Source organism: Salvia hispanica, chromosome 2 (assembly GCF_029641045.1).
Source record: "Salvia hispanica isolate PSC_SH4W2 chromosome 2, Shi_PSC_v1, whole genome shotgun sequence".
Classification (NCBI taxonomy): domain Eukaryota; kingdom Viridiplantae; phylum Streptophyta; class Magnoliopsida; order Lamiales; family Lamiaceae; genus Salvia; species Salvia hispanica.
In genome coordinates this window covers 63,546,010-63,567,277 of record NC_142693.1, presented here as the reverse complement: position 1 = coordinate 63,567,277, position 21,268 = coordinate 63,546,010, and the positions used below count along the sequence as shown (strand labels likewise).

The window sequence follows — 21,268 nt, the reverse complement described above, 5'->3', positions numbered from 1 at the left end:
ATCGGAAAGTAGGGGTGAACTTCATGATTGTTTCGTATTTATGCAATCACAAACAATTATGAGAAATCATCTCATCAAAAAATCCAATCTGAAATTTGAATGTTCATCCCTACTCTCCAACATCATATTATTGATTAGTGGTGAAATATTTTTTCGAGTATTTTATTTACATTAAAATATATAAGTTCATACAAATTTATGAAAAGACTGACATTTGGATAACAAACTATGCTCAATTCTATTTTATAATCATTTATAAATATATTAGTTAGAAGCAACATTACTTTGTGGTATTGTGTAGTAGAGCCATAATAATATATACTTACACTCTTCTAGCCAAAAAATTTGTCCCTTGAAATGTTGTATACAGTCCAAATTTTATATACATTTTCAAAGTTGTATTCTTTGAGAGAGAGAGATACTAAATTTGGGAGGCCTGCATTGTATTATGATCACAAAATCGGAATGATAAATAAATGCCAACCGACATTCAATCAATATACAATTATGCAGCACAATAATTCACTACTATATGCACACTAGGGTTAGTAAGATTGGTTGAGATTGATATTGCTAAATTAAATTAAATTGGTCAACTTCCCCAATATATATAAGATTGGCATGTGCTTTACGGAATAATTGTATGGATTGATTACATTTTTTGTCATATATATGCATATATATTGATCCTATACTATTTATAGAAACTATTTAGAATTTCGTCTAGTTAAAATAATCTCATTGACATACTAGATGTTCAAGATCTTAGCATTAACAAAGTAGGTATATCAACACGATTGTGTAAGAGTTCAAATTGGTATATAAACATAACTGATTTTTATAAGGATTATTTGAATTAATGTTACTCGACCTAATTATTTTTGTTATGTAAGAATTCAAATTGGTATATAAACATAATTGATTTTTATAAGGATTATTTGAATTGATGTTACTCGACCCAATTATTTTTGTTATGATATGATATTTCTTCTATCATCTATTCATTTTCTAACAAAAGACTGTGCCTTAAGAAATGAAAAAGGATCACGAGCGAGTTTGGCTCGATGGGCTCAATTGGTTCACCAGAGCGCGGTAGAGCATCCAAGTTTTATGACTAAGCCATGCTCGAATAATATATTCAACCACACCCTTTTATGCTAACCTAAAAAGTATGGTATAAAATTATAATTAGAGCAAAACAAAAGGCCGTCGTTGCCTTTCGAATTAAATAAATTGCCAACTTTTTTGAAGAATATTATAATATGGGCATATGCTTTACCAAATAATTGTATGGGTTGATTGCACTTTTTGTCATATGTGTAGAATAGATTTATTTGGTCCTTTACTATTTGTAGAAATTATTCTTAGAATTTCATCTAATTTAAATAATCTCAAAGACGTTCTCTTAAATTGCATTACTAAGTAGGTATTAAATGAAATATAAACACATAAATGCTATCTTATTAATACATTCATTCATTTTATTCAGATTATAAAGTCATGCATAAATGCTATCTTATCAATACATTTCTTCTAGCAAAAGAACTTCCATTTTCATGCTACGTTCACTTTTTTTATTAAGAGGGGAAAAGTTTGATTTCATATTTTTATGATCACATTTTAGAAAAAGTATTCTTTTCTTTTGAAAGTTCTCACTTGACTAAACTGTTATCCAAAATTTTTGAAGCTTTAAGTGATGTTAGTCAAATATTAAGATTTTTTATTTCGAGGATTACATGAGGTACTATGTATATACAAGCATAACTCGTGATCACTCTCGTTTAATTTAGCCATATCTATTGTATTTCATACATTTAGTTTGATTTTAATATTTAAAAATTATTATTGGCATAGTTAACTTATAAATTTTTTAAAATCAAAGATTGATTTGTTATACTAAAATGAATCCAATATATCTTCAACGTGCATAAGTTAAATTCTATGCATTGATTATTCAAGTGAAATAATAAAAATTAATTGTTACTAATTATAATTTAGATTAATGACAAAATACACTCATTTTCGTAGGCAAACATATCCATGTATAATACTTTACATGGATAGAATTAGCTTTTAATATTATGCAGTGCTGTTCGCTTGTGATAGGCAGGATTGGATTTTCTTTTTCTCCACAGAATAAAAGAAAATGGAAAGTGTAGATATTAAGCACTTTAATTTGTAGGTATGATTTTTTATAGAAGATATGGTATATATTAAATAATTGTGTTGATGCTGATTTCTGAGTTCATCTATTTTTGTCCTCATATATATGTCACTATCAATATCATTTTTTTTCTATTTAAACTATGTCAACTTTAATGGATAGTTTTATATTATGTAGTGTGTATATGTTTGGGTCGTCACTAAGCATGCCAAATGGCACATTGCTACGAACAACCTCCAAAATCAACTGTTTGGAATTTATATATGTCTCTCTCTTTTTTTATTTTTTACTTTTATTCGAGACTTATTGACAGAATATTGATAAACCAAGTTGGGTTTGACGTTTTCCAGTCGTCACATTTATCTATTACTATTTGTTTGAATATTTTCTAATATGTATCCCAAGAAAAATAAGTTTCAATTTATGTTGCTGTTTTTCTTCTGTATTTATTTAAATATAGTTTTTGAGTAATTTTTGTTTATCTTCTGATTATGGTGTACTATTATTTGTTTGAATGTTTCATAACACATAGTTAAAAATATCAATGATAGGCAGAACACATTTTTCTTTTTTGCACTAAATTTGAACCTTATATGGTATAAGTTTCCTACAAATTATCGGTTTGAATTCTCAGCCCCACAATTTTACGTAGTACCATATATATATATCCACCATTTAAATTTTCACTTTCACTAGATGCGGGTTTCATAAAATATAAAATAAAGCGGATGAAAAAAATTAGTGTATCATGAGTGTTATTTATATATTTAATAGTCGTACTAAAATGTGACTATAATAATTTAATGGAGTGTGTAATCTATTTCTCTAAAATGAAAGAGGTAAATAATGCCTATAGTTGTATTAAAATGTGACTATAATAATTTAATGGAGTGTGTGATCTACTTCTCTAAAATGAAAGAGGTAAATAATGTCTTTATGTGAATATCTAGAAATGACAAAATAAGATATTACTACTGTATTATTTTGTAGATGGATAGAGGCACTTGTGTCCTGTTATTGAATTAAATTAAATATTTAATTACAACATTTAAGATTTTTATGCTAACGGTTTTTGTGATATTTTTGCTTTCTCCACTTTGGGTTACATTAGTGTGACTTATATAAAAGGTGTTAGATTTCCATCTCAGAGTGAGAAACTTGTGTGGGTTAATATTGATGGTGATGGTTGTAACATCATGGCTAGGAAAAATATTGTGAAATATTTTAGTGAAGAAGGTATATGCAATGTGTATCATGGTTATTGGATGTGACATTAGAGTTATCCATTGTACCAATAATAAATTAAAATATGCTCAAGTTTATGAAAGTTAGCTTTATAAAATGTTCATTTTATTATTTGAAAAGTAGTGTATGAAAAAAGTATCAAAAGATAAAAATAGATTAGCCGTTTTTCAATAAATGTATATTTTTGCCACTAATTCACTTGAATTAGCTTTAGTTCACAACTAAAAAAGATTTGTAGTTTTGAATTGGAGTCCTAATAAAATTAACCGAGTTCACGATTACTTAGATATAGACTTATAGTCATTGTTGTATTTATTATATATATTCTTTTATCATTAATTACTTATGGTATTTTGTTCTTTTTCAATAAATTATAAAAATTTGAAAAGTCGTGTAACGATGGACTCGAACATACACGAGACTTTTGACTTGGCTAACCCATGTACAATAGTACTACTATTTTGATCTTTAAAATTTATATTATGAGTAAATAAAATGTCCATGGGGTTATTCTTATTTAGTTTAAAAGTCTCGTAATATTTTAGTGTAGTCTTAATTTCTATCTTGTTATTGGATCCAATAAATGGAATTTGTAAAGTCGGACATAGTGAAGAAAGTCATCGTCAATGCCAGAATACGATAGAGATGCCGCGATCGTTGTTGATGTCAGATTGCAGAAGCGGTGGAACGATCTTCAAGCGAAAGAAAAACGAAAATGAACTCAATCACTAAAAATAGAGGAGAGCTATATCACATGAATTTCATGTTCATGACAACTCCAAAAATCGAAATTACCAAATTTTTAGAAACCTCATGACCATTGATGGGGTAAGTCGACCTTATATTCGCAATAAAATCTATCATACGTCACTAGAAGGACACTTAAGCTAAAATTTGAAGTTAACCGAATTAACTATATTGCCGTTGGTTGTAAGATATTTTAACTAAAACTAGAAATTGTAACAATTATTGTTTGATGTTGAATTTTCTATTACAACTATTGCATTGCCTCAACCAAATTGACACCATCATTTTTCTATATTTGGCTCTTCCAGAGTGAATCAAATTAAAGTGTGATCTTATCCCCTCAATTATTGTTGAGTGTTGGCAAAGCCAAGATTATTAGATATTTCAGTTCTTTTTTGTCGAGTATATATCCATATTGATAGCAATGTTCAATTATTTCTCATATCGCGTAACATAATTAATCACATTTTTTTTGTAAGCAAAAAGTTTTAAATTAAGCACGTAGGAGCGATCATATTATAACTCATATTTATCCTAATAACCCTATCATTTTATGGGTCAAAAGTATCATTTTTACTAAAAATTATATTTATACACGATAAAATGATATTTTTTCAGCATTCATAAAATGATACTTTTATTCCATAAAATGATATTCTGTTCCATAAAATGATATTTTTTGTCCATAAAATGAGGGCTATTAGGTTATCACCATAAATATGGGTTATGATATAATATGGGTTATGATATGATCACATCCCTAAGCACATATCTATATTTATTTACATGGCAATTTTAAATCAATTAAATAATAATTTATAGGCCAAAACCTTGCTAAATTTCCTTAGTATGAATTATGTTTTGTTTTTTTAATTTCCAAAATATTTTTAGAAATTTACTTAAATTAATTTTAATTAATCTGTCTTTTTGCAAAGATTTAGAAACTACAGTTTATAGATATATAGTTTCCCTACATAATGATTAAGTCAAAAATATTTTTAAGACCATAAAATGCCACGTAGCAAGCCATCAAGCCATTTCTTTTATGAAATTATTGCGTCCCTATTTAACAATTTTATGTTCTCTATATAATATCATTAAACGGTTAAAGCCGAAAATAATTTTATCGATTCAAGTTTAACTGATTAAAAACTACATTCATGTTCTCCATATCTATATTTTTTTCTTGAGGTATAAAGTAATTACTTTACTCCAACATTCCAAGCCAATCAATTCGAACAGAATATAAGAATTGGTCCGAAAATTGATGGGAGATAAGGTGAGAAAAAAAAAACAGATTTAATTGGTTTCGTATGAAAAAATATTCACTTTTTCTTGGAATTTATTTGTGAAGAAAATAACTTATTATTATGACATGGATATTACACGTTTATGTTGGATAACCTTGCGTGAAGGGTTCGTTTGTTCATAAATATGTATGATAATAAAATATCTTGTTTAATCAAATACTCAAAATTCTGTTAGTATTGTGATATATATTAACCATAAAGACATATTTTTTTGTTTCATCAAATAAGCAAATTATAAAACAATAGATAGCTGTATAACATATGTAATACCACTAAATTACCATTAGACTTAAACTATTATGTTATTGCTCTCGTAGTTTCAAAAGGATATTTTAAAAATTACTCTCTCCGTCCCCGATTAAGAGTCACATTTTTCCATTTCGGTCCGTCCCCAATTAAAAGTCATACTTCATTTTTACCATAAATGGTAAGTACGTCTCACACTAAGTCACTTCACTCACGTTTTATTATAAAACCAATATAAAAAAGTGGGTCTCACATTCCCCTAACTTTTTCAATCAATTTTTCTTTACATTTCTTAAAACTCGTGCCCGGTCAAAGTGTGACTCTTAATTAGGGACGGAGGGAGTAAAACTTTATATAATTTTTCATATAATTAAATATAAAAATAATTCAATTTAACTATAAATGGGCGAATCTAGCCTATTAGGTGGTGGGGCAAATGACCCTCCTCAATTCTTGTTTGACTTTATAAATTTTTAAATATATGTAAGAAATTGCATTTATTGCCCTTGCTCAAATATAATTTTTTTTTCCTATATGAGATATCGTATGTAAAAAAAATTGCACGGTGAAATATTTATAATTTTTATTTTTCAAATTGTATTTGGTTCGGCAATTTTTACGATCAATTTTAGTAGTAAAATCACGATTTGTAGCTGCAAATGCATATGTATTAGTATTAGACACATTCATACAAATTTAATTTTCTCACAAGATTTGAATACATTGCATAGTAAAAATTAATTTTCTCCACACACAACGACATACATTTGTAATGTTCACTCAATTTTGTAGTGATGAATATTAAATGATTTAAAAAAAGTGCTATCAACCAGAATCTCATACATAACACATGTCGAGCTCTTAACAAGACTCACCAAAACAAAATTTCCATCAATCTTTCGTTATAATTAATTACTACTACATGAAAAAGTGACCAAACACAAAAATAAACATCGCATCCCTAGTCTTCCCACAAATCAATCATGAAATGACATAAAATCAAAATTGCACATGCAAACTGCGATTAGCAACAAAAACAACCAAATTAATCAATTCAAAAAAAAAAAAAACACCAAAAACTAGTGGAGCACCAAAATCAAATCATGCCCGGGCCGGGCCGGGCCGGCCCACACCAATCCCCACTACCCGACAAACCAAAGAACCAATCTCAGCCGTCCATCCATCACGCAACGCGTACGGCCCAGATCTCACCACTTATCCAGCTGCGGTTGGTCTGATATCACACCAAACCCTTCCTACTCCACAATTATGATTGGTCCACGATTTTCAGTGGGTGGGTCCCACCATTTTATTTTATTTTATTTTAGCCCATAAATAAGCATTCCCACTCTCCTCTGTTGAAAAGTCATCGGGGGACACATGGCGGCAGCCCACAACCATATTTTGGTAAGAAAATAATATATTTAATTAATGTAATTATTTGTTTTTTTCTGCATTTTTTTCGCTATATTTATGTCTTTTTTTCGGGCTAGGAGAACTTTTGTGTTTGTGTTTTGCTAATTCTTTTCTTGGATTTATCCCATTTCTCACTGCCATCAGTTAACTGTTAATTGGGACTGCTTTGTTCAGTTTCCATTTTGGGATTTGCGGTTAGTTTTTTTTCTCTTGAGCTTGTGTGTATGTGTGTGTGTGTGTGGGTATCCCAATTTTTAGGGAATCATGCTTTTGAGATGATAGCTTTATAGATATTTTGTTGTGGGCTCAATTTACATTTGCTTACTAGATTTGGATTCTGTTATCTTTTTGCTGTTTTTGGGATGAATCTTGTGTGGGCATCTTTACTTTGGTTTCTTTACATTTTGAAATTGTGTGGATTGAAGCGTGAGAGGATAGTTTGCTTACAATTTATGTTGTGAGATTGAAGCATGAGAGGGTAGTCTGCAATTTTGTTGCTAAAGATTGTATTTTTATGTGTTTGGTACTTGTGAATTTGCTGATTATAGATGGCTTCACTTTTGTTTGTAGGTGAATTTGTTGAAGGAGTGAAGGAAATAGGAAGGTGTGATCTGTTGTTTATTGGTTTGGGGGTTTATTCTGTGGTTTGATTGAGTAAGGGGGGATTGGTTTGGATTGATTTGGATTGGTTTGGATTGAATTGGTGGTAGTGTGAGGGGAGGAAGTGTTGGAAATGGGGAGTAATTTAAATTTCAAGAATTTCGCGAACGAGCCACCAGCTGGCGGTGGTGGGAGGGTGGCGAATAATAGCCCATTGACGCGGCAGTCCTCTGTCTATTCTTTGACCTTTGATGAGTTCCAGAATACTATTGGGGGGAGTGGGAAGGATTTTGGGTCAATGAACATGGATGAGCTTTTGAAGAGTATATGGAGTGCGGAAGATAATCAGAACTTCGCTCCCACCATTGGTGGTGGTGGTGGAGGTGTTGGTGGTGGGGGAAGTGGTGGTGTCCAAGAAGGGGGTGGCTTGCAGAGGCAGGGATCGTTGATCCTTCCCCGGACACTAAGCCAGAAGACGGTTGATGAGGTGTGGAGGGATATGTCGAAAGAGGGTGGTGCAGCGAAGGAGGGAGACGTCAGCGTTGCTAGCTTTGGCGTGCCACAGAGGCAGCAGACGTTGGGGGAGATTACACTTGAGGAGTTCTTGGTTAGGGCCGGGGTTGTGAGGGAGGAGGCTCAGTTAGCTGCTGCGAACAATGCTGGGATTTTTGGTGATCTGTGGCACCCTGTGAATAACAGCTCGGGTTTGGGGTTTGGATTTCAGCAGCAGCAGCAGCAGCAGCAGGCTAGTAGGAATTTGGGGTTGATTAGTGCTGGGGTTACTGAAACTAGTAATCCGATGGCTGCACAATCGGCTGCTAATTTACCGTTGAATGTGAATGGCGTAAGGTCTTCCACACAGCAGATGGAGAATCATCAGCTGCAGCAGCAACAACGGCAACATCAGCCTCAGCAGATCCTTCCAAAACAGTCCGCGATGGGTTATGGATCAGCTATGGGGATTCCAAGTAACGGTCAGTTGAGTAGCCCACGGATTAGGGGCGGAATGGTTGGGATTTCTGACCCGGGAATGAATAACTCACCAGTCCATAATTCAGCTTTGCAAGGTGGAGGGCTTGGGATGGTTGGTTTGGGGTCTAATGGATCTCCAGCTGTTTCGTCAGACGGGCTCTCTAAGAGCAACGGGGATACGTCTTCAGTGTCACCTGTTCCTTACGTGTTTAACGGGGGTTTGAGGGGTCGGAAGAGTGCTGCTCTGGAGAAGGTGGTTGAAAGGAGGCAGAGGAGGATGATAAAGAACAGAGAGTCAGCTGCAAGGTCACGAGCTCGTAAGCAGGTAAAAAGCCTTACAGTTATTGGCTTTGATGTTTCTTCATTTAAGTTCTAGGACTAGAAGGCCCTAACATGAAGATCGAACGTATTATAAACAAACTGAAAAAATAGGTTTTTACACGATAGATTACTTGCTATTTCAAATGAAATGGCCTGTAGAGTTCTAGTCAGCTTCCTATTTTTGCAATTGTATTCTGTCAACAGTCGTGCACCCTTGGATCAAACGTTTCATTCCTCGTGTATTCAAGGTATCTTTTGCGGCCAATGTCCTCTTAAGTAGTGAATTTGTACCCTACCCATCTCTATTCTGTCCGCTTGCTTTTCCCGAGATTTTAGATTGATGTTTAGAATCGGTTTTCATTCAAAAATATGGAACAGACCTATGACTTTTACCTTTCATGAAGTTCTATATGGTGCCATGTCGAAAGATTTATAGTTAGTAATATATTTTTGTTTGTGATGTCGATGTTACGACTGCCCGAGAAGAAAGTAGAAGTAGGGCTTTAATAACAAAGTGCTGCATAGACAAACGACTATAGATTTCATATTCGTGCCACTTTCTAAGTTATGATCGTCAAACTTCTTTTATCGTACATGGACGTCCCCAAAAACATTTGAATAAGAAAATTGGATGTCTTATGCAGCACAGTTGTATTGTGATAGGCGGTCTAGTGTGACGAGACATGAACGTTACTCTTCATGAGACGCTTAGAGATCTCATTTTGCACAAGGTAATTTAGTGTATGCTTACACTAAATTACCATATTAGACGTTGGAATTAGACGTTGAACTTGACTAACCAGCTCTCCTTTTGGGTTCGTGCAGGCTTACACCATGGAGTTGGAAGCAGAAGTTGCTAAATTAAAGGAGGAAAATGAACAATTGCAGAAGAAACAGGCGGAGATAATGGAAGTGCAGAAGAATCAGGTTCGTTGCTTCGCCTTCACGCCACAAATTTTGAATACGACATTTCATATGTGGCTACCATTTTCATCCTTCCATTTCCTTATCAAATTCTTGGGTTTTAGCAGTGGTGACCCAAGGTTGTCTCCACTCCCTATTGATCCCATTTACTGAAAATTGAATTTCCACCACACAAAGCTGGCTCTTCCCGTCAAGTTTCACTCTTTGATACTCCCTCCGTCCACGAATAAGAGTCCCGTTTTTCCATTTTGGTCCGTCCACGAATAAGAGTCCCGGTTCATAATTACCATAAATGGTAAAGAGACCCCACATTCCACTAACTCATTCCACTCGCATATCATTTAAAACTAATATATACAAGTAGGACCTCTATTCCACTAACTTTCTTCCACCCACTTTTCTTAACATTTCTTAAAACTTGCGCCATTTGGAAATAGGACTCTTAATCGTGGACGGAGGGAGTATTTTCTTGTTGCTACTTTTCCCATCAACACAAGTGTTTTTATCGTTTCATTCTCCCTTCCATTTCCTTATCAAAATCTTGGTTTTGTGCAATGGTGACGAATTGTTCATCTCCACTCCCTACCGATCCTATTTTCCCATTTTCCGAAAGTTGAATTTCCACTAGACGAAGCCGGCTCATCCAAGCAAGACTTATTCTTGATATTTTCTTGAAACTACTTTTCCCATTATATCCTTTTTAGCATTGCTGATGGGAAGAGATAATGAACCCCATTCGAAATGAGCACCTTCTCATAACCTTTTTGTTTGCTTTGGCAGGCGCTGGAAATGGTGAAACAGCAGAGTGGGGCGAAGAGGCAGTGCTTGAGAAGGACACAAACTGGGCCGTGGTAAGGGCCACGTGGAACGAGCCAGATACGCCTGTGTAAATAGTACATAGAATACGACGTGGTTCATGTTGTTGTAGATGAGTATAGAGAGAGTTAGAGGAGTAGCGCTTCATCGCCTTAGGATGCATATCTCATGTTTCGATGGAATGTAGGTGGAAAAAGTTTTACAAAGGGTAGTCGATTAGGTACAAAGATTGGTAGAGTGCTGTTCCCATCTCCCAAAGTGTCGTGTTTCTCATGTTCGTATTCGTGTTCGTGTTGACATAGAATAGATTACAGTTTATTTATATATTTACATTGTTTGTGAGTTACTTTTTCTGTTTTTGATGGCTTCTTCAAAATTCTTATGATCATTTTTCACTATGTTTTGATCCCTTGTTGACATGACCTCTTATAATTCTCATGGCTACATAAACTCGAAGCACAACACAACAATGGTTATAACCATATAGTATTTGTTATGATTGCAGATAAACTTAACCCTACCTTAGAAGATGCAATTCATAAAAGCTTCTTCAAGCTTAGTTAGATTGTTCGGTATTGTGTTTGAATGTACTGCATCAGTAAAATTGAGTTATGCATATATCACAACTCTATTGTAGAGTTGCAGTTATTTGTGCTGCTAAGAGAAAAATTCCACTTCAAATTATTGTAGAAAGGCAATGCAAGGTGGTCCATTTCGAACCAATAAATATGAATAAGCATTAAGAGGGTCATTTGGATCATACTCCCTCCGTCCACGAATAGGAGTCCCGTTTTTTCATTTTAGTCCGTCCGCGAATAAGAGTCCCGGTTCACTTTTACCATAAATGGTAATAAGGTCCCACCTTCCACTAACTCATTCCACTCACATTTCATTTAAAACTAATATATACAAGTGAGACCCCTATTCCACTAACTATTTTCCATCTACTTTTCTTAACATTTCTTAAAACCCGTGCCATTGAGAAATGGGACTCCTAATGGTGGACGGAGGGAGTAGCATCAAACGAATGGTAATGAATTTGTTAAGTCAATATGCGTGCAATTATTCGGATGCTAAGTGTTGGGTTTCCAATTCCATTGAATTATTGAACAAAAGGCAAGGCAAGGTTGGCCCAACTCCTTTGCTTTTATAAAAGATACTTTTTCATCTTTAACAATTCTGTACTTGCTAACACAAACACACATTCCTCTCAAATATCTCGTTTGGCTATCTGAAGAAGAAAATTAACTATTGTTTTGTTTCATAATGGCAGAGGCATTTCTTCAACTCCTTCTTGACAATTTGAGCTCCCTTATCAAGGAGGAGATCGGACTGATCTTGGGCGTCGATGATGAGATGAAGAAGCTCTGCAGCACTCTCACCACCATCCAAGCTGTGCTGGAGGATGCCGAAGACAAGCAAATTGAGAGCAAGCCAATTCGAAACTGGCTGCAAAAGCTCACCGCTCTTGCTTATGAGATTGATGACATTTTGGATGAGTGCAACACTCATGTCTCCAGACTCAACCACTCTCGTTCAAAACTCAGCCGCTACAACCTCAAGAAATTATTGTATCGCCACAATATAGCAAGGAGGATGAAACAAGTCAACGAGAAAGTGGAGGCAGTTGTTGCGGAGCGTGCTAAGTTTCATCTGCGCGAGATGCCTATTGATAGGCCAAGAGAAGCTGCTCTTACCTCACGCGAGACGGCTTCCCTGTTGAACGAGTCTGATAAGATTCATGGCAGGGAAAAAGATAAAGACAAGATTGTGAAGATCTTGGTGAACGATGTGAAGGAGAGACAGGAGATGTCCGTGCTGCCCATCATCGGTGTTGGTGGCCTTGGGAAGACCACTATTGCTCGACTAGTGTTCAACGATCCACGGGTGGAAGAGCACTTCGATGTAAGAATTTGGGTTTGTGTCTCTGATAATTTTGAGATGAAAACTTTGGTGAAGGCCATGATTGAATCTGCCACTAGAGGGAGTGGAAAAGCTTCGGATCTGCAACACTTGGATGCTGCAGAGCGTCGCCTATGTGAATTATTGAGCAAAAAGAGATATTTGATTGTAATGGATGATGTTTGGAATGACCGCCAAGATAAATGGTTTGAGTTGAGGGACGTTTTAACATGTGGCTCAACCGGCTCTTCTGTCGTAGTCACCACACGCCAAAGGAAGGTTGCTGATATAATGACTACACTGCCATGTCATTGCCTTGAGGGGTTGTCGGATGAGCATTGTTGGGCGCTGATGAGGCAACGTGCCTTCGGAGCAGGTGAAGAGGTGTCTCCACAGCTCGAAATAATTGGGAAACAGATCGTGAAGAAATGTGCTGGAGTTCCCCTGGCTGCGACAACGCTTGGAGGAATCCTACGGTTTAAAAGGAAGGAAGAGGAATGGGTATATGTGAGAGACAGTGATATATGGAAGCTGTCTGCAGAAGATAGTTTGATAATACCAGCTTTGAGACTGAGTTATCATCATCTTCCGTTGGAGCTCAGACAATGTTTTGCTTATTTTGCAGCCTTTTCTAAAGACCGTTATATCAGTAAGGATGATCTGATCCATTTATGGATAGCTCATGGCTACATTTCATCAAAGGGGAATTTACAAGTGGATGATGTTGGGAGTGAAATATGTGATGAGTTGCTCTTAAGATCTCTTTTTCAAACACATGTGGAAACCACAGACATGATTGGTGTGCATGATCTCGTTCATGATCTGGCAGAATCAATAATACAGAACAAAGTTCCGGGAATACAAAGTGAAAGAAATCTCGCAAGTGCATCAACTATCCGCGAGGTAAATATGCTAGAAAAAACATTCTTGTTTCCTAAAACATGTCAGCAAGACATGAGCATTACTTCCATTATGGCACACAGAAGTTTAAGAGTATTAAATGCAACAAGAATTAAAGATTTGCCTCCTTCTATCGGCAATCTTAAACATTTGCGATTCTTGAATTTGTCCAATTCAGAAATTCGCACTCTCCCTAACTCATTATGTACACTTTGGAATTTGCAAATTCTCAATTTGGATTACTGTTACAGTCTTGTGGCTTTACCTAAGAAGCTAACATGCTTACGTAAGCTCCGACATCTATGTTTGTGGGAATGTCAGTCATTGTGCGAGATGCCATCTAAAATGAGAGTGTTAAATGGCCTGAAAACACTGAGTAGGTTCATAGTCGGTCTCAAGAGAGATAACCAACTTGAGGAATTGGAATGCTTAGACCTCTATGGAACGCTTGAAATTAGACATTTGGAGAGAGTAAAGGACTACATGGATGCGAAGAAAGCAAAGATTGCAGAGAAAAACAATCTTCAGTGGTTATATTTGTCATGGGAAAGGAATTATGTATCCAAGATAGAGGAGGATAATGATGAAAAGGTGTTGGAAGCACTTGAACCTCACCCCAATCTTCAATGTCTTGATATACAAGGCTTCAGTGGTAGATATCTTCCACGTTGGATGTCAAAGTCAACTCTGGGAAAATTAGTTGTGTTATGTTTATGGGATTGCAAAAATTGTAAGCGTTTTCCAAAATTGGGAGAGCTACCTCGTCTTCAATCGCTATCCTTACGTAATGTGGGGGTGGAGTATATTATTGAAGAAGAAGAAGTTGGGTGTGGACACCCTGTAAAGATACAGTTCGTGGCTTTGAAACAACTGGTTTTAACTGATCTCCCAGATCTGAAGGGGCTCTCAAAAGAGCAAGGGATTAAAGATGCATTCCTGAATCTTGAAACGCTAAGTATTAAGCATTGTTCTTCATTAATATTGCATTCACTCTCATCCCTCAAAAAGTTGGAGGAACTAACATGCAGTAGCTCAACTTTGGCTTCACTATCTGAGGAGGACATTCCTAGATTACTGTGCGTGGAAGTTGAAGAGAGCCTGGCATGCTTCGCAATGGAAACGCTGGCAAAGTCTAGTAAGCTCCGGTCATTGGTAATTAAGGATGCAAAAGAGATCTCCGTGACAATAAAAGGTCTTGAATCCTTAAAAGAGCTTACAGAATTATGTCTAAATAGGTGTCGGACGATGAGATGTTTACCAGAAGGGATGTTGAGGCACCTTACTGCTCTAGAGGTCCTATCCATATATGAGTTCCCACAATTACTAGAGTTGCCACAGGATATTAAATATCTCCATAAACTTAACCGGCTCTCATTATATGCTCTTCCCAAGATGACGCGCTTGCCTCAAGTCATCGACCAACTCACTGATCTATGCCTTGATGATCTTCCTATGCTGGAATCACTTCCAGATCAGCTACCATCTCTTATTAAACTCAGTATTATATGCTGCCCAAAGGTTGTAACGATTCCTGCTCTGCCAAATCTGAAAAAGCTAAAAATCACTGAATGCCCGCAGCTGGAATGGAGATGTCAGAGAGGAAGTGGTGAGGATTGGCACAAGATTTCCCATGTTCCCAACATATCTTTTTCTAGAAGATAATTGAACTATTTTTGCCGGTTCAAGTTAAAGTGCAACAGTCAATTTCATTAAGGATGCCTCCTTTTCATTGGCCCTTCAATTAATGGTAAGAAATCCTTCTCACTTAAATTTTAATACCAATGCCTCTTATTATGTTCTTGGAATATGACATTGTTTAGGGATTCTTAACATAGTGAATCAAAGTTGAGTAAGTTTCCTTTTTCTTTTTTAATTCATGTGGCAAACTATACTTAATCCTCATGCGGGTATTGCTTGTTTTTTGGTTGTAAATTGACTCGTGTCATTCATCAACCTTAAACTTGCGTGTCATACACTAACTCTTATTCTTGTTGATCTTCGGAAAGTTGGTGCAGTGGCAACGGGCAAAGCAAGTACATGTTCGAGTGCACAGGTTCAAATGCAAGTATCTTAGAATTTATGGCAGAATTTCTGTGTTGCTCAACTTTTTAAAAGTATTTGGTGGCAAGATTCTCATTGTGTGTTTCTACTTGGATTGATTTCCTATATACAGGGCATGGTGTTGCTATGTTGGAGAAATTCAAAACAATCCATGATGCTGGAATTTGATGTGATGGATCTTTACTTCTATGGTATTGATACATTCATTTCTCAGTAGAAATATGTTGGTGATAATCTTGATGAGAATCTTGTTTTACATATTTGAGGATTAATTTCATAAATGGTTGTATCAAATTAGTTATTCCCCTGTTCCATTATAAACAATCAGTATTCCATTTAAGCTATTCCAAATAAGTCAGGTTTGGGTACACATCACACATACAAAAACCAACTGAAAGAATAAAACACATGTTTTACAGAAAATGTATTCTACCCAAATCCAAGAGGAGCACGACACTGCACAAAGGGAAAAAACCACCGAAAGATTTTTGTGGAGGTCCTGGGAAAGAAAGTGGGAAGGAGGGGAATACATTATCTGCATAATATGAATGCCGAGCGTATTCCCAAGGATGTGCTAGCGAATGGTCAGACTCGTGTTATTGAGCCATCCCTCACACTCATCCGTGAGCCAGCGGCGGATCCAGAAATTTTAATTCGGGGATACGATATATAATTGTAGAGATATAGGGATTTAAAGTTTAAAATTGATCATTTTTCTTCTATTTTACTGATTTTAAATATTTTATAATAATAGTTTGTGAGTCGTAAATGTCTTAATTATTAGTTGTGAATGTCTTATATAAATATAAATGTAAAAATTAAAAAAAAATTAATAAAGTGCTTTGGAAGAACCAAAATATTTGAGCAAAGTTTCATATTTTTTTAAAAAAAAATTGAAAAGAAACAAAATATAACTACACAAAATAAATTTTTTCAATTTTATATCAAGAGACTATCATAAATTATTTGTTAAAGGTGTGAATTAATTTAATATTTAGTTATATAGTACTCCTACCAATTATACAATAAATAGGGGAAGATCTAAAAATATTAAAAAGAGTAAAATAAGTGCATAAAAAGTAAATAAAGAACCGCAGCTACTGAGTACTGAGAATTGAACCTGGATCCCTGCTCAAACATTAGAGGTCGACTACCACTGCACCAATTCAGATTTAGTATATAATATGTCTCCATATATAATTAAGTAGGAATATTTGGGGGTACAATTGTACCCCCTTGTTATACATTGGATACGCCACTGTCCGTGAGATAGCCAAGCTCAAGGTAAGTATTCTCAATGCAATACAATGTCTGGAACCATTGTTTGCTAATTAACCTAGTTTTACTACTTTATCAGGAGGAACTACTACGAGCTTTGGAAGCATCTATTGTTGAAGTTCTAGGGACACAACAGAGTGGGGTGAAGAGACAGTACTTGAGGAGGAGGCAGACTGAGCCGTGGTAAGCACAGTGTGGAACGAGAGACGTCTGTGTAGATAGTACATAGAATACGACGTGGTTCCTGTTGTTGTAGATGACTATACAAAGAGAGAGCGAGAGGAGTAGTCGATTAGGATGCATGTTCCTTTGTTACTTACTGAATGTGCGTGGAAAAAGTTAAAATGGAAGGGTAGTCGATTAGGACAAAGATTGGTATAGTGTGTGTGCTGTGTTTCTAATGTTCGTGTCGGTGTTCATGTTCGTGTTTTTATAGAATAGTTCTTACATTGTTTATTAGTTACTGTTTTCTGTTTATGCTGCCTTCTTCAAAGATCTTATGATCATTTTCTTACTATGCGATTAATATTGATATTTTTAGTTCTTAAGTCAAATTTTAAAATTGGTGGCAATTGGTTATGTAAAAGGTCTGAATTTAACTTTGTGAACTTTGAGAATAAAAACAATATTTTTGAAACTTTAATCTATCCGATTCCTCCTTAAAAATACAGAGTTTCTAATAAAATAAAATTTAAACTACATTGAATTAGATCTCCTTGGAAGCATGGTATTCCATTTCTTTCTAAAATGATGATTAAATTTCATTCCACTTCTTACAAAATGTGTAAGAACCTAATTAAATGTTTAATTAGCCGTTATTTATTAGTATTACCAAAAAATCCAGTTTCAAGAATTGAGCATCTCTCTGTAGAAAGCTCTTAGCCCGCTTTTCGTGGTCCAGCTCCATTCTCTCCCTCTATCTATGTGTGTGTGTGATAGGGACTCCGACCCAGATCAGCCGATGAATGGAGATACAACACAAGTCTCGGACGGCAAGGACAAAGAACAAGATGGAAGAGAAACTGAGGCCACAACAAAAAAGGGAAAGAGACAAAGTGACAGAGGGAAGAATCATGCAGAAGGTCCAGCCCAATTGGAACTCCAAAAACGAGTCACGAAGAAGCCCACAAAGTATAAAGATTTCATATCTCATTAGGAGATCTTTTCCATATATTTTGTTTCCTTATTTTATTACCTTCTATTTGCAAGAACGATTTGTTTAATATTTTGAGTCAATCTTCTCGGGTTTTCTTCTTGATTCTTTCCCGAGTCGTAAGTTGAATCAAGTAGGGGGAATTCTATAAATAATAGAATTCCCAATAGATCGAGTCATTGAGAATTGATTAATAAAAAGATCTTTTCTCTAAGAAAAACCCTCGTCTAGAATTCTAGTTTCCTGCTAGGATTTGTGCCTCCATAATTTCGTCCATATTCTGTTACTTTTTTCGTGTGCTCTACAACAATTGGGGAAGTTAAACCCTATCAAGTGGTGCTGTCATTGACTACTCTTCTCCCATCCATACGATGTCATCATCCACGACCTCCCACACAGAGACCCAAACTCCTCCAGTGGCGTACTCCTTGGAAGAGGTCGGCCAGTCCGTCTTCGATATGGGTATCCATTTTGCGGGTCTAGACAAACGGTTGACTCACCAGCAGTTCGAATTTGAGGCTTTTGCTCGTTGACACGAAGCGAATCACAAGAAGATCGAGGATAGCCTTGCTCTCCTCATCGAGTCCAGCCTGCATCGCACCGGTACCTCGCAGGAATCTCAGGGGGCCCTACCACCGCCGCGGGGCTGGAGAATCCCCCCGTCCCTCGTCCATCCACCAAAGGGTGTCGAGGCTGACCCGGTGCAGCGCGTGAAACCAGAGGCTCCTTGCTTTAACGGCGAAAACGCAGTGGATTGGATCCGAAACATTCAGAAATACTATAACCATCACTTTACCCCACTCCATGATCGTCTTTATTTGACGTCATACTTGTTCGATCATCCGGCGTCTAGTTGGTTGGCTTATTGGGAGGAAAATTGCTCTAACAAAACCTGGGACGATTTTCTGCTGGCGGTCAAACATCGCTTTGATCCTGATCTCTATGTTGACCACGTCGCACGGCTTGCGACCCTCCGACAGACATCATCCGTCGCTGCTTATCAAACTGAATTTGAGGACATCATGCAACGTGCACCCAACGTCGGGGACGACACACTGATCTCCTTGTTTATTGCGGGATTAAATGATCCCATCAAAACAGAGCTTCTCACAAAACGGCCGCCATCACTCTCAACCGCCTTCGCCTTGTCACAGCAATTGGCTGCCTGCCAATCGCTCTCTCGCTCCTCATCAGGGTACGCCCAGCCGGCATGGTCCACCCGCGACTCTCGCCAGAAGCCCCAGCATCAGGCGCTGCGACCCACCCCCGGCATGCCTCCCAAGCAGCCACACCCAGCCTAACGCAAACCAGGAATACCGGTCGTGAAAATATCTGCGGCAGAACGCGCTGAACGCACCCGCCAGAACCTCTGCTGGTATTGCCCCGAGAAATATGTCCCTGAGCACGTCTGCGCCAACAAATTTTATGTTTTAATGGGTCCAGAGGAGGAGGTGGATGACAGGACCTCTCTTCGGATGAGGGGGACCTGCAGGCTGAGGACGGCGAAACCATGGCCATTACAGGTGACGTGTCGAGCCTTCGTGTGATTGGCCCGAAGCTCCGCCCTCGCTCTATTCGGCTAACTGGAAAAATTAATGGTAGCAAGGTGTCCGTACTGATCGACGGTGGCAGTACTCATAATTTTATTAAGCCTACCATCGCAGAAAAGCTAAGTATCCCTGTTCACCATGTGACTCCTTTTCGTGTTTTCGTTGGTAACGGGGCTTCCATCTTGATACCCCAATTGATCTGCAGGGTTACCCTTTTCGTATTGATCTATTTCTACAAGGTTGAAGGGCCAGATGTCATCTTGGGTGTTCAATGGCTACAGGATTTGGGGGATGTCACTAAAAATTTCCGCGATCTGACTATGAAGTTTACATGGGGTGACACGTCAGTATTTTTGAGGGGAGAGTCGTTCCCACCACGCCTTATCTCATACAATAATTTGTTCTCCCTCGTGGGCCTCGCGCCGGAGTCCCAAATCTTTGAAATTGTCCCTCTCGCGCTGGCAGAGGGCTCGCCGTCTGAACCCAGCCGCCCTGCAGACCCGCAGATCGCAGAGGTAGTCGATTCCTTCCAGACAGTTTTTGCGACACCTAAGGGCCTGCCTCCAACGAGGGTGTGGGATCACCGTATACACTTGCCGGCTCACACTAAGCCGATTAATGTGCGACCATACCGTTATCCCTACTTTTAGAAAGCAGAAATTGAGGCACAGGTCCGAGACATGCTAGACAATGGGGTGATCCAACGCAGCACCAGCGCCTTCTCTTCCCCCGTCCTTTTGGTGCGTAAGAAAGACGGTAGTTTCCGTTTCTGCGTGGATTACCGAGCCTTGAATGCTGCCACTACACCAGATCATTTTCCTATCCCCACGGCAGATGAATTGTTCGATGAGTTGTCTGCAGCCAGAATTTTTTCTAAGCTTGACTTAAGGTCGGGCTACCATCAAATCCGGATGAATGTTGAGGATGTCCATAAGACGGCTTTTCGTACTCATGACGGCCATTTTGAGTTTTTGGTAATGCCCTTTGGCCTAACAAATGCTCCGTCTACCTTCCAAGCCGCGATGAATAGCATATTTCAGCCCTTCCTGCGAAAATTTGTCATCGTCTTCTTTGACGATATTTTGATTTACAGTGACTCCGTTACCACCCATGTTGATCATTTGCGCACAGTTTTGGGTATTTTGGCGGACAACACTTTCTTCGTAAAGCTCTCCAAATGCTCCTTCGGTGTCCCGACGATAGATTACCTTGGCCACATAATTTCGGCTGGCGAGTTGAGAGCGGATCCAGCAAAGATCGCAGCAATGCAGTCTTGGCCGCTACCGAGAACAATTAAGCAATTACGAGGTTTTCTAGGCCTCACGGGTTATTACCGGCGCTTCGTGAAGGATTACTCCATCATTGCGGCCCCTCTTACCGACCTCCTCAAAAAGGATTCATTCAAGTGGTCGGACGAGGCCACTAAAGCTTTCAACCTACTCAAGACGGCTATGCACTCAGCCCCTGTTCTCCGTCTGCCTAATTTTGCTGAGCCCTTCATCATTGAGACCGATGCTTAGGACTTTGGCGTCGGAGCGGTGTTGCTTCAGAACGGTCACCCTCTTGCATTCTTTAGCAAAAAGCTCGGTCCTAAGCGCCGCCTAGCTTCGACTTACCACAAAGAGCTTTACGCTATTGTTGAATCGGTACAGAAATGGCGGCA

The 21,268-nt window shown here is 37.5% G+C and overlaps 1 protein-coding gene and 2 pseudogenes across 9 annotated transcripts; all 3 read left to right on the top strand.

The window, feature by feature from the left end:
* Positions 1–7,169: 7,169 nt before the first annotated feature.
* Positions 7,170–11,107, top strand: LOC125221514 (ABSCISIC ACID-INSENSITIVE 5-like protein 5). Of its 4 annotated transcripts, none has more exons than XR_016135784.1 (4): positions 7,170–7,322; positions 7,699–9,025; positions 9,666–9,752; positions 9,847–9,948. XR_016135784.1 is itself a non-coding variant. In XM_048123635.2 (4 exons), the coding sequence occupies exons 2-4, from the start codon at positions 7,862–7,864 to the stop codon at positions 10,798–10,800; spliced, it is 1,341 nt and encodes a 446-aa protein (XP_047979592.1). In that variant the 5' UTR covers positions 7,170–7,322; positions 7,699–7,861; the 3' UTR covers positions 10,801–11,107. The 4 variants fall into 4 exon arrangements, 3 of the variants coding, with proteins under 3 accessions (XP_047979592.1, XP_088921763.1, XP_088921762.1); XM_048123635.2 differs by lacking the exon at positions 9,666–9,752 and adding an exon at positions 10,726–11,107; XM_089065637.1 differs by having other exon boundaries at positions 9,671–9,752; positions 9,847–9,949.
* Positions 11,108–11,938: 831 nt separating this feature from the next.
* LOC125221492 (putative disease resistance protein RGA4 pseudogene) lies at positions 11,939–16,393 on the top strand (annotated as a pseudogene). 5 transcript variants are annotated; one of them, XR_016134912.1, is made up of 4 exons: positions 11,939–15,310; positions 15,579–15,616; positions 15,737–15,815; positions 16,044–16,393. The product of XR_016134912.1 is annotated as a putative disease resistance protein RGA4 pseudogene, transcript variant X5 (transcript). The 5 variants fall into 5 exon arrangements; XR_016134909.1 differs by having other exon boundaries at positions 15,579–15,624; XR_016134910.1 differs by having other exon boundaries at positions 15,570–15,616.
* A 1,395-nt stretch (positions 16,394–17,788) lies between these two features.
* On the top strand, positions 17,789–20,255 carry LOC148932900 (uncharacterized; annotated as a pseudogene).
* The last annotated feature ends 1,013 nt before the right edge of the window (positions 20,256–21,268 follow it).